Consider the following 13,679-nt stretch of genomic DNA (forward strand, 5'->3'; position numbering starts at 1 on the left):
AGAGCCACCTTTTGCTGCAATTACAGCTGCAAGTCGCTTGGGGTATGTCTCTATCAGTTTTGCACATCGAGAGACTGAAATTCTTGCCCATTCTTCCTTGCAAAACAGCTCGAGCTCAGTGAGGTTGGATGGAGAGCGTTTGTGAACAGCAGTTTTCAGCTCTTTCCACAGATTCTCGATTGGATTCAGGTCTGGACTTTGACTTGGCCATTCAAACACCTGGATACGTTTATTTGTGAACCATTCCTTTGTAGATTTTGCTGTATGTTTGGGATCATTGTCTTGTTGGAAGATAAATCTCCGTCCCAGTTTCAGGTCTTTTGCAGACTCCAACAGGTTTTCATCCAGAATGGTCCTGTATTTGGCTGCATCCATCTTCCCCTCAATTTTAACCATCTTCCCTGTCCCTGCTGAAGAAAAGCAGGCCCAAACCATGATGCTGCCACCACCATGTTTGACAGTGGGGATGGTGTGTTGAGGGTGATGAGCTGTGTTGCTTTTACGCCAAACATATCGTTTTGCATTGTGGCCAAAAAGTTCGATTTTGGTTTCATCTGACCAGAGCACCTTCTTCCACATGTTTGGGGTGTCTCCCAGGTGGCTTGTGGCAAACTTTAGACGAGACTTTTTATGGATATCTTTGAGAAATGGCTTTCTTCTTGCCACTCTTCCATAAAGGCCAGATTAGTGCAGTGTAAGACTGATGTCCTATGGACAGACTCTCCCACCTCAGCTGTAGTTCTCTGCAGTTCATCCAGAGTGATCATGGGCCTCTTGGCTGCATCTCTGATCAGTCTTCTCCTTGTCTGAGCTGAAAGTTTAGAGGGACGGCCAGGTCTTGGTAGATTTGCAGTGGTCTGATACTCCTTCCATTTCAAGATGATCGCTTGCACAGTGCTCCTTGGGATGTTTGAAGCTTGGGAAATCTTTTTGTATCCAAATCCGGTTTTAAACTTCTCCACAACAGTATTACGGACCTGCCTGGTGTGTTCCTTGGTCTTCATGATGCTCTCTGAGCTTTCAACAGAACCTTGAGACTATCACAGAGCAGGTGCATTTATACAGAGACTTGATTACACACAGGTGGATTCTATTTATCACCATCAGTCATTTAGGACAACATTGGATCATTCAGAGATCCTCGCTGAACTTCTGGAGTGAGTTTGCTGCACTGAAAGTAAAGGGGCCGAATAATTTTGCACGCCCCACTTTTCATTTTTTTATTAGTTAAAAAAGTTTCAAAAATCCAATAGATTTCGTTCCACTTCACAATTGTGTCCCACTTGTTGGTGATTCTTCACATAAAATAAAAAATGTATATCTTTATGTTTGAAGCCTGAAATGTGGCAAAAGGTTGAAAAGTTCAAGGGGGCCGAATACTTTCGCAAGGCACTGTAAATAGATAATATGAGTGAATATTAATTTATGCCTTTCATTTCACAATGTTTGGTGTGTCGACCCCTCTAAGGAAACTTTTAACCCTGCCTTCTGCATATACAAAGACAAAGTTTGCAGCCAAAGACAGCTGGGCCACCCTCATTAGACTTCATCGGTCTGGCACTCCTGCTGCGGTACCTTTGTAGGAGCTGTCGGTAAATGTTGCATGCTCTTGGAAAGATACCATAACACTGAAAGACGCTTCTTGTAATACAGATAAACATGGATTGACAAATATAAATGTATCTTGTACATTCCTCTTAATAGAAACAAATTGCAAGTAATTTCTTCTGATATAGAACATGAAACATGTACAGTGCCTTGCGAAAGTATTCGGCCCCCTTGAACTTTTCAACCTTTTGCCACATTTCAGGCTTCAAACATAAAGATATAATTTTTTTATTTTATGTGAAGAATCACCAACAAGTGGGACACAATTGTGAAGTGGAACGAAATCTATTGGATTTTTGAAACTTTTTTAACTAATAAAAAAATGAAAAGTGGGGCGTGCAAAATTATTCGGCCCCTTTACTTTCAGTGCAGCAAACTCACTCCAGAAGTTCAGCGAGGATCTCTGAATGATCCAATGTTGTCCTAAATGACTGATGGTGATAAATAGAATCCACCTGTGTGTAATCAAGTCTCTGTATAAATGCACCTGCTCTGTGATAGTCTCAAGGTTCTGTTGAAAGCGCAGAGAGCATCATGAAGACCAAGGAACACACCAGGCAGGTCCGTAATACTGTTGTGGAGAAGTTTAAAGCCGGATTTGGATACAAAAAGATTTCCCAAGCTTCAAACATCCCAAGGAGCACTGTGCAAGCGATCATCTTGAAATGGAAGGAGTATCAGACCACTGCAAATCTACCAAGACCTGGCCGTCCCTCTAAACTTTCAGCTCAGACAAGGAGAAGACTGATCAGAGATGCAGCCAAGAGGCCCATGATCACTCTGGATGAACTGCAGAGAACTACAGCTGAGGTGGGAGAGTCTGTCCATAGGACAACAATCAGTCTTACACTGCACAAATCTGGCCTTTATGGAAGAGTGGCAAGAAGAAAGCCATTTCTCAAAGATATCCATAAAAAGTCTCGTCTAAAGTTTGCCACAAGCCACCTGGGAGACACCCCAAACATGTGGAAGAAGGTGCTCTGGTCAGATGAAACCAAAATCGAACTTTTTGGCCACAATGCAAAACGATATGTTTGGCGTAAAAGCAACACAGCTCATCACCCTCAACACACCATCCCCACTGTCAAACATGGTGGTGGCAGCATCATGGTTTGGGCCTGCTTTTCTTCAGCAGGGACAGGGAAGATGGTTAAAATTGAGGGGAAGATGGATGCAGCCAAATACAGGACCATTCTGGATGAAAACCTGTTGGAGTCTGCAAAAGACCTGAAACTGGGACGGAGATTTATCTTCCAACAAGACAATGATCCCAAACATACAGCAAAATCTACAAAGGAATGGTTCACAAATAAACGTATCCAGGTGTTTGAATGGCCAAGTCAAAGTCCAGACCTGAATCCAATCGAGAATCTGTGGAAAGAGCTGAAAACTGCTGTTCACAAACGCTCTCCATCCAACCTCACTGAGCTCGAGCTGTTTTGCAAGGAAGAATGGGCAAGAATTTCAGTCTCTCGATGTGCAAAACTGATAGAGACATACCCCAAGCGACTTGCAGCTGTAATTGCAGCAAAAGGTGGCTCTACAAAGTATTAACGCAAGGGGGCCGAATAATTTTGCACGCCCCACTTTTCATTTTTTTATTAGTTAAAAAAGTTTCAAAAATCCAATAGATTTCGTTCCACTTCACAATTGTGTCCCACTTGTTGGTGATTCTTCACATAAAATAAAAAATGTATATCTTTATGTTTGAAGCCTGAAATGTGGCAAAAGGTTGAAAAGTTCAAGGGGGCCGAATACTTTCGCAAGGCACTGTAAATAGATAATATGAGTGAATATTAATTTATGCCTTTCATTTCACAATGTTTGGTGTGTCGACCCCTCTAAGGAAACTTTTAACCCTGCCTTCTGCATATACAAAGACAAAGTTTGCAGCCAAAGACAGCTGGGCCACCCTCATTAGACTTCATCGGTCTGGCACTCCTGCTGCGGTACCTTTGTAGGAGCTGTCGGTAAATGTTGCATGCTCTTGGAAAGATACCATAACACTGAAAGACGCTTCTTGTAATACAGATAAACATGGATTGACAAATATAAATGTATCTTGTACATTCCTCTTAATAGAAACAAATTGCAAGTAATTTCTTCTGATATAGAACATGAAACATGTACAGTGCCTTGCGAAAGTATTCGGCCCCCTTGAACTTTTCAACCTTTTGCCACATTTCAGGCTTCAAACATAAAGATATAATTTTTTTATTTTATGTGAAGAATCACCAACAAGTGGGACACAATTGTGAAGTGGAACGAAATCTATTGGATTTTTGAAACTTTTTTAACTAATAAAAAAATGAAAAGTGGGGCGTGCAAAATTATTCGGCCCCTTTACTTTCAGTGCAGCAAACTCACTCCAGAAGTTCAGCGAGGATCTCTGAATGATCCAATGTTGTCCTAAATGACTGATGGTGATAAATAGAATCCACCTGTGTGTAATCAAGTCTCTGTATAAATGCACCTGCTCTGTGATAGTCTCAAGGTTCTGTTGAAAGCGCAGAGAGCATCATGAAGACCAAGGAACACACCAGGCAGGTCCGTAATACTGTTGTGGAGAAGTTTAAAGCCGGATTTGGATACAAAAAGATTTCCCAAGCTTCAAACATCCCAAGGAGCACTGTGCAAGCGATCATCTTGAAATGGAAGGAGTATCAGACCACTGCAAATCTACCAAGACCTGGCCGTCCCTCTAAACTTTCAGCTCAGACAAGGAGAAGACTGATCAGAGATGCAGCCAAGAGGCCCATGATCACTCTGGATGAACTGCAGAGAACTACAGCTGAGGTGGGAGAGTCTGTCCATAGGACAACAATCAGTCTTACACTGCACAAATCTGGCCTTTATGGAAGAGTGGCAAGAAGAAAGCCATTTCTCAAAGATATCCATAAAAAGTCTCGTCTAAAGTTTGCCACAAGCCACCTGGGAGACACCCCAAACATGTGGAAGAAGGTGCTCTGGTCAGATGAAACCAAAATCGAACTTTTTGGCCACAATGCAAAACGATATGTTTGGCGTAAAAGCAACACAGCTCATCACCCTCAACACACCATCCCCACTGTCAAACATGGTGGTGGCAGCATCATGGTTTGGGCCTGCTTTTCTTCAGCAGGGACAGGGAAGATGGTTAAAATTGAGGGGAAGATGGATGCAGCCAAATACAGGACCATTCTGGATGAAAACCTGTTGGAGTCTGCAAAAGACCTGAAACTGGGACGGAGATTTATCTTCCAACAAGACAATGATCCCAAACATACAGCAAAATCTACAAAGGAATGGCTCACAAATAAACGTATCCAGGTGTTTGAATGGCCAAGTCAAAGTCCAGACCTGAATCCAATCGAGAATCTGTGGAAAGAGCTGAAAACTGCTGTTCACAAACGCTCTCCATCCAACCTCACTGAGCTCGAGCTGTTTTGCAAGGAAGAATGGGCAAGAATTTCAGTCTCTCGATGTGCAAAACTGATAGAGACATACCCCAAGCGACTTGCAGCTGTAATTGCAGCAAAAGGTGGCTCTACAAAGTATTAACGCAAGGGGGCCGAATAATTTTGCACGCCCCACTTTTCATTTTTTTATTAGTTAAAAAAGTTTCAAAAATCCAATAGATTTCGTTCCACTTCACAATTGTGTCCCACTTGTTGGTGATTCTTCACATAAAATAAAAAATTTATATCTTTATGTTTGAAGCCTGAAATGTGGCAAAAGGTTGAAAAGTTCAAGGGGGCCGAATACTTTCGCAAGGCACTGTATGTATCTGTATAAGAGACAGTGTGATTTTCTTCAAGCCAAGACTCACACAGGAAGACATTTCTCAGAGAGAACGTCATGAAGCAGTCTGTTGTTTTAAGTGCGAAATGAAGGTGAAACAGACTATCGCTCACACACACTGGGACACACATACAGCAACATGGGGGGCCCGATCTGTGCCAGATGAGCTGTCGCTGAAAAACGGAGTCTTGAGTGAGAATCAAAACCTTGCAGGCAGCCTGTGCAGTGACGCCAGGAAGCGGGTGATCTGTTTCTTGACAGGTGAAACAACACTCCAAAAACAGAACCAAAAAAACAAAGTCCCCTCTCGGTCCATTGAGAGATTACATGATAGTAAACCGAGATCTCTAGCAATCTTGATTGCTCTTCTAGGAAACCAGAGCTCCGGTCGCTCTCTCGTATCCTCACCGTGCTGAGCCGACCTCTCGGTTTCGATCAGGAAGTGCTCAGTGAAATGTCAGCCCTTGGGTTGGCCAGGCGCTTCCAGGAAAGCTGCTTCTCGTCTCTTTGCTTAGTTTCCTTTGCAAAGCACACAGGAGCCCGAAACACAGAGCACAACACGCTGAATGAGGAGAACCAGCTTGAAAGACAAGGGCAGCTGACAGCCAAGAGCCCATCTCCGCATACAGCTCCTATTCTTCAGCTACACTGTAGGCTTTCCACTGCATTTGTCACATCACAACTGGATCTGTCCTGTGACTATAAATTGATTTCATATTAATATGGGAAATGCAAATGTTTATTCATTGACGTTATTAAAACAGACACTTTCCACAGTAAAGTCCATCTCAAAGCACTTTAAAAAGAATTACAACAGCAATAAATTAAAAAGGTCAAAGAGAGCACCTTTGTAAACTCTTATTAAAATAAGAGCTACAGTTCCAGTACAGTAGAACAGTCCTGTTACAATAGGAGCTACAGTCCCAGTGCAGTAAGAGCTACAGTCCCAGTGCAGTAGAACAGTCCAGTTACAATAGGAGCTACAGTCCCAGTACAGTAGAACAGTCCTGTTACAATAGGAGCTACAGTCCCAGTGCAGTAGAACAGTCCTGTTACAATAGGACCTACAGTCCCAGTGCAGTAGAACAGTCCTGTTACAATAGGAGCTACAGTCCCAGTACAGTAGAACAGTCCTGTAACAATAGGAGCTACAGTCCCAGTGCAGTAGAACAGTCCAGTTACAATAGGGGCTACAGTCCCAGTACAGTAGAACAGTCCTGTTACAATGGGAGCTACAGTCTCTGTACAGTAAAGCAGTCCAGTTACAGGTGAACAATAACATGTGTCTTTTAGTGTTATAGCTAGTGTTAAAATTAATCCATTACAGTTTCAGATTATCTGTGAAAGGGATTACATGAATAAGACGTTGGGAGAGATTGCTATGTGTTATTTTACATAGTAGCAATATACAGTACATGCTGCATCGGTCACTTTAACCGAATTCCTTTCTCCAAATATTTTTTTCATTATTAGTTCTTCTTGTCCTTTTTAAAAATAACTCTAATGTGCAGCTAGGCCTTACAGAGACACCCTGTGTGAAAACAGGGACCTGGACTCAGAGAGGCCAAGTGTGAGACACAACACAAGGCACAACAGGATCTGGCATAGCTGGGACTTTTGCATCATGCAGGGCCTCCCAAAGATGGTTTGGTAAGCACCTGAAATTTACAATATAGGGAAGCAGTTGGAGAAGACAGGACACTTGCACTGGATTGGCTGTGCACTATTTTAACATAGTAGGTCTGTATTTCTTTTCAAGGAAGGGTGCATTGAAAATACCTAACTGCAGGAAACAAAGAAAGGTCAGAAGCGGGTGCCCTAATTAAAATATAATTAAATCATGTTCTACTACTGTATGCTGCTTCTTCATTTCTCTCTTTTCACTTTGCCTCGAATTATTCTTTGTAATGTTACTGCCTGCCACAAGATGGCAGCAACGACTGCGAATTTCGCACAGTGGCAGCCAATTGGGTTCAGGAGGGTGTGAACACTAGACAGGGGTGTGTCATGTCTGTGTCCCGGTGCTGCCGTGTTTCGGGTGTCCTCCTGGTGAGTTATTCACCACGCTGTGTCTTGTGCAGGCTCAGCAGCGTCTTGTACGCCTCTTGGATCTGCAGGAACCTTTCGGCCGCCTCCTCAGGTCTCTGTGGGTTGTGGTCAGGGTGCCAGAGTTTCACCAGCTCCCTGTAGCTCTGGGTGATCTCATCTAGAGACGCGGCGCTGCTCACCGACAGCACCTGACACACACAGGGATGCAACACTTACTGGGGTCTGGACTGCTTAAAACCGGATCATTCCCTGGGAGATAGTGGCAAAAGCAGAGGAACGAGTAAAGCACAGAAAAGTGTAGTAGCTGACTGTGGAAGAGCATGCAAAACTGAGAACAGGAGCAGCTTCTGTGCACAAAGCTAGGCGGGAGTGTGGAACAAGCTGCCCAGCCATGTAGTTCAAGACAATTCCCAGGAATTCCTCAAGAGTGGAACATCTGGTCCTTGGATCAATAGGCCTTTGAAACAATAAACAAATGAGCCAGATGGGCCAAACAACCTCCTCTCATTTGTAAGCTTTCCTGGGCTCTTTTGACAGTGATGTCATTGGGAAATCTAAGTAAAACTGACGGAGAGTGGGAGTAAACTGAAAATACCATGCCTCTTCATGGACAGACAGTAACAGATAAGCACACCCCGAGGCACAGAGACACTGCGATCTGCACTGATGTAAGTAAGGACTGTACACACATATGCACTCTCATGCTCACACATATGCACATGCACAAACACGTGCACACATCTGCAGAAACATGCATGTATGCACACACATATGCAAAAACATGCACATGTGAACACATGCATGCACACACATACACAAAAACATGCACAGGTGAACACATGCACACACACATGCACACAAACGCACACTCATACACACACACGTGCACACTCACCTCTCGGGACTTGCGCTCTCTCTCCCAGTGCTGCCAGAGCATCTTCTCCAGCACGATCTCCCAGTCCTCACCCAGCCCCCCCAGCTCCCCACCCCCAGTCAGGAGGCACAGCACCCTGTAGGGCAGCAGCAGGAAAAATCCCAGCAGCCTCTGCAGCTGGGGGAAGAACCACAGCCAGTCCAGCAGGGAGGCGACACACTCCACCAGGTAGGAGAGGGTGGCAGTGGTGTTGTAGAAGACACAGTAGCCCAGGGGAGCAGTGAAGGCCAGCCAGGCCAGGCCTAAGTGATACAGTCGGACACCTGCAAGGGGAGGACAGAGAAAGAAAGAGATTAAACCAACAGAGAGAGAGGGAGACACATGGACTGTAAACAGTACACACTGACCATCTGACCAGGGTGAGAGACAGTAAGGAGAATCAAACCCTGACAAAGTGCAGTGATCACTGCCTGGACACAGACAGGCCTGGCTGCCCAGAGAGGACAGGCTCAGTGACCACAGCCTGGACATAGAAACTGGACACAGACAGACCTGGCTGCCCAGAGAGGACAGGCTCAGTGACCACAGCCTGGACATAGAAACTGGGTGACTCTAGGATCAAAGTGATGGAGATAGGAGATAGAGGTGCACTTCCTGTTACACTGCACTGGCAGTGCTACCCCCTACCCCAGGGATGGCCCTCAGTTCTGCACTGCAATACCAGTTTTTTCTATTAGTAGTTGCTGTAGCAGTCCTGTTGGAAATGGAGAAAGATGGACTGATAAAAGAGAAATCCAGAGACAGCACCATGCTGATATACAACGCACAGTCACACAGAGACCAAGAGAGAGTTGGACAGGCAAACTGGGAGGGACAGAAGAGTCACACAGGGAGAGGGAGCCCATACTGGTCTCACCTAGCGGCTTGGGGGGCGTGGGCTGCTTGTAGCGCCGGTTCTGTGCAGCAGTGACACTGGCCGCCAGGCTGATGGGAAGGGTGGAGATGGCGCGGCCGTAGAAGATGGGCGAGGTGAGGATGCAGGCCGTCAGGGTCTTGCGCAGGTCGGAGGTCTCGTGTCCCGCGCAGGACACCAGGTGCACCCCGGCGCCCACGCAGAGCGGCAGCACCAGCAGGTAGAAGAAGCTGAGAGAGCTGAGCCCGATCAGAGCCACCACGCCAAAGTAAATCCCCACGCACACCTGCCCGGCAAAGCGGGCGGGGCTCACCGGAGGGGGCGGGGCTCTGCGCCTCTGCCCCCTCCCCCCCGCAGATCCCTGATTGGCCTCCTCCACGTAGGCGGGGATTCTGAAGATCTCCCGTGCCCAGCCCACTCCGAATCCCCCGCAGGTGAGCAGCCAGAGGAGGGCGTGGCTGTCCCGCCTCAGGTAGAGGTGGTGCAGTCCAAGGGGCCCGCCCACAGCCCACAGTGCGTACGTCACTGCCACTCCCTTACCCATGGGGGCGCCGAGGAGCAGAGGCTACAGGGCTGTGCAGTTATACCTGGTCACTGGCAGCAGTAATGCGATCTCAGGTTTCCCTCGTTTCTTTCATTCTGATGGTTTATTCTCGGAATTCAAAGCTAACAAAAGAACAGGAGAAAGGTTACTAACAAGAGCACGCCCTCCAGCTCATTCGTTTCCCATGATCTTATTAATGTGAGGATCTCATCTGGCCACGGCTTGATCCTGTCCAGGATATTGCCTTCAATAACATGGATGGGCAGCTTGTTCCACGCTCCCACCACCCTTTGTGTAAAGCACTGCCAGCTGTTCCCAGTCCTAGATTTCCAATTAGGCCCACAGTTCCTTGTTTCACCAACAGTTCTAAATTAGTCATCTAAGCTGACTTTTATCAGTAACCCGTGGGGACATTTAATTAATGCATCAAGTGTCCTCATAGTATTCTGTACTAATACCCAGTATTCTATACTCATGAAATTTGGTTCCATAATGGAAGAAGAGTTCATGTAATGTATGTTGGGAAGAAAATATTAACTGACACGTGAGGATTTTGAATCATAAAATCAAATTTTCCTGGCAAGAGCACCCGGTCCCGACTGACAATATTCAGCTCCTATTACCCATCTGTGAGGTGATTGTCAACAGACAGAGTTTTCTTGATATCTGTGCAGGGCGGAGGAGCAGTGTGATAATGATCAAATCTCAGCCCTCTACGAAATGCACTGAGGCTCTAAAGGCGGACCAGGCCCCTGGCTCCTCTAACGACGGAGGACTCACCTCTGACCTTAATGCCTCCGCCGGACATTTACGTCTTCCTGATCAGTGACTTAAAAACGAATTAGAAATATCAAATTTGGTCCCAAGCAACAATGTTGATTGTGTGAGCTGAGGTAACGCGAATTGAGTTTACCTCTTTAAGGGAACTTGGCTTTTGAACGTCTGTTCTAGAGGAGCGGTCCTGTATAGACGGGTAGCGAACGGACACGATCAGCCCTGCGCTTTGGAACCGGGGGTCGGGGATTGTCTGAGGGCCTGTGTGAACACTCGCGGATCGCGATCACGCTTAGCCCCGTGTCCTAGCACAGCCTGAATGAAGCGTGTATTTCGTGAGTGCTTCAGGCTCAAGGCTCAAACCCGCGCCGCGGTCCGAGTGGAAAGACTGTGAGATCTGCGCCCCCGCGATTAAACCCGTGTTCCTGAGCAGTCCGGACCACCGCCACGAAGGAGCTTTGTCGATTGTCGTTTTTTATTCAACGCGACGAAGTAAATTGACCATTTATCCTCACCTGACAGCTCTTCCGTCTCTCCCTTACTCCGTGTATCGCATTCAGTGGACTTTGACACCAGCTCGTTGTAGTAATTGCGGCTCGGACACAAACTCTCCAAGCGTGCTGCTCGTCGCCTGACATTTGGAGCCTTGAATCACGATGTGCGGAATTAGCGATGTGTTTAGCTGACGCAAACGCATGTAAAAGCGCTGTGTGATTCTAACAACTAGGGTTCACGTTTCCTATAACCTGAACAATGCCCTGACTGGTGACTGTCGATCAAAAACTAAAGTAAATAGATGTTAATCTGTGAAGTAAATACCCCAAATTGTAGAACTCCTTTACCGGAGGGGGTGTCCTGTACCTGAATATCCTGACCTTAATAACTATATCAGAACACCTGTACTGGTTTTACGATATAACTATTCGGTCTCTGGTACAGGTATCAAAATACCTGCATCACAACACCTGTGTCAGAATACTGTACCAAGACAGCTAGCTGTACCACGACACCTGTACCAGAACACCTGTTAGAATACCTGTACCGCAACACCTGTATCAGAACACCTGTACCAGAACACTTGTGTCAGAATACCTGTATCAGAATACCTGTACCACAACACCTGTATCAGAATACTGTACCAAGACAGCTGTACCACGACACCTGTACCAGAACACCTGTTAGAATACCTGTACCACAACACCTGTATCAGAACACCTGTACCAGAACACTTGTGTCAGAATACCTGTATCAGAAAACCTGTATCAGAATACCTGTACCACAACACCTGTATCAGAATACTGTACCAAGACAGCTGTAGGACCAACGGTCCTCAAAACTGTTGCCATTACCCCCATGCCAAAAAAGCCTAACACGGCTCTCGACAATCTTAACAATTTTCGCCCCATCTCCAACTTACCCTTTCTTGCTAAAATTCTAGAACGTGCTGTCACACTTCAGTTACATAACCACCTCATGACAAACAATGTTTTTGAACCCCTCTAACCTGGCTTCTGTCAACTTCACAGCACAAAAAATTGCCCTGGTCAAAGTCACTAACGATCTTCTAATAGCTTCTGATTCTGGTTGTCTTCCTATACTCATCTTTCTTGATCTCAGTGCTGCTTTTGACACTGTAGACCATGACATCTTACTTTCTCATCTTGAGACTGTGTTTGGAGTTTCTGACACTGCTCTCAAATGGTTCAAGTCTTACCTCACTGATCACTGTCACTTTGTCTCTCTTAATGGGTATAGGTCAGAAATTGGTCTTGTTAAGTGTGGTGTTCCTCAGGGCTCAATACTGGGCCCCTTGCTCTTCAGCATTTACATGTTTCCACTTGGTCAGCTTTTAAGATCACATGGCCTCAGCTTTCATTTTTACGCTGACGATACTCAAATATACATCCATACCAAACCTGACACTGATGTGGCTGTCTCTATTCTAACTAATTGCATCTCTGACATAAAAATTTGGATGACTCAAAACTTCCTTCATCTTAACTGTGACAAGACTGAAGTCATGCTTATTGGCACCCCCCATCAACTTCGTAAACCAGTCCTGTAACCCTGTCTGTAGATGGCTCTGTACTTGAGCTTCAATCAAAATTGAAAAACCTTGGGGTGATATTCGATTCTGGCTTAACATTCGACCCACATGTGCAGCATACTGTCAAAACATCTTTTTTTTCACCTCAGAAATATTGCTAGACTATGCCCTATGCTATCACTAACTGTGGCTGAAAAGCTGATCAACACATTTGTGTTCTCTCAAATTGACTACTGTAATGCTCTACTCGCTGGGGTATCTAGATCTACTCTGAATAAACTGCAGTATGTCCAAAATTCAACAGCCAGAATCCTGACCAGGTCTAGTACAAGTGTTCACATTACTCCTATCCTGAAGTCCTTGCACTGGCTTCCAGTCAAATTCCGTGTAGACTTTAAAATCCTCATGTTCACCTATAAGGCTCTGCATGGCTGGGCACCTCAGTACCTGTCTGAACTATTATCGCCCTACTCCCCACCTTGCAACCTTCATTCTTCTAATTCTGGTCTCCTAACGGTCCCCCAAGCCCGTCTACATTGTATGGGTGACAGGGCCTTCTCCTGTTATGCCCCCAAGCTCTGGAACTCTCTCCGCAAGGATATCAGAGAGTCAGCTTCTCTAAACTCCTTAAAATCCAGGCTCAAAACCCTGTTCTTCAGAAAAGCCTTTACTTAACTGGTTCCATTCTTCACCCCTCTGCTTTTCTTAGTACCACCATCCACAGTCTCCTCTATATATTGTAATTGTTTTATCTTGTGTATTCTTCTTATTTATTGTTATTGTCATCCTGTAAAGCGCTTTGAGAAGCCACCTTTAAAGGCGCTATATAAAATTAAGTTTATTATTATTATTTTTACCACAACACCTGTACTGGAACACCTGTACCACAACACCAAGATATTGTTAAGTGCTGTGGGGTGAGCCATGACAGGGATTAATATATCGATATTATTTATTATTATTATCATTTGCATTATTTTTAGTCCATTTTATTGTTTTGTATTTTGTTTAATAATACTTTTTGTAAATCTGATTTATATGCAGTTTTTTTACAGCGTTCTTTGTTGCTTTGGCGCTGTATAATTTTTGT

At 45.2% G+C, this 13,679-nt stretch overlaps 1 protein-coding gene across 1 annotated transcript; it reads right to left on the minus strand.

Moving 5' to 3' along the window:
• Window positions 1-6,126: 6,126 nt before the first annotated feature.
• On the minus strand, window positions 6,127-11,513 carry dnajc22 (DnaJ (Hsp40) homolog, subfamily C, member 22). Its single transcript, XM_088633376.1, has 4 exons — window positions 11,058-11,513; window positions 9,228-9,890; window positions 8,333-8,634; window positions 6,127-7,625 (listed from the first exon to the last, which is right to left on the minus strand). Exons 2-4 carry the CDS (start codon window positions 9,766-9,768, stop codon window positions 7,443-7,445), a joined length of 1,026 nt encoding a protein of 341 aa, XP_088489502.1. The 5' UTR covers window positions 9,769-9,890; window positions 11,058-11,513; the 3' UTR covers window positions 6,127-7,442.
• Window positions 11,514-13,679: the final 2,166 nt, after the last annotated feature.

The sequence above is a fragment of the Lepisosteus platostomus genome, chromosome 1 (assembly GCF_059453375.1).
Source record: "Lepisosteus platostomus isolate fLepPlt1 chromosome 1, fLepPlt1.hap1, whole genome shotgun sequence".
NCBI classification, from domain to species: Eukaryota; Metazoa; Chordata; class Actinopteri; order Semionotiformes; family Lepisosteidae; genus Lepisosteus; species Lepisosteus platostomus.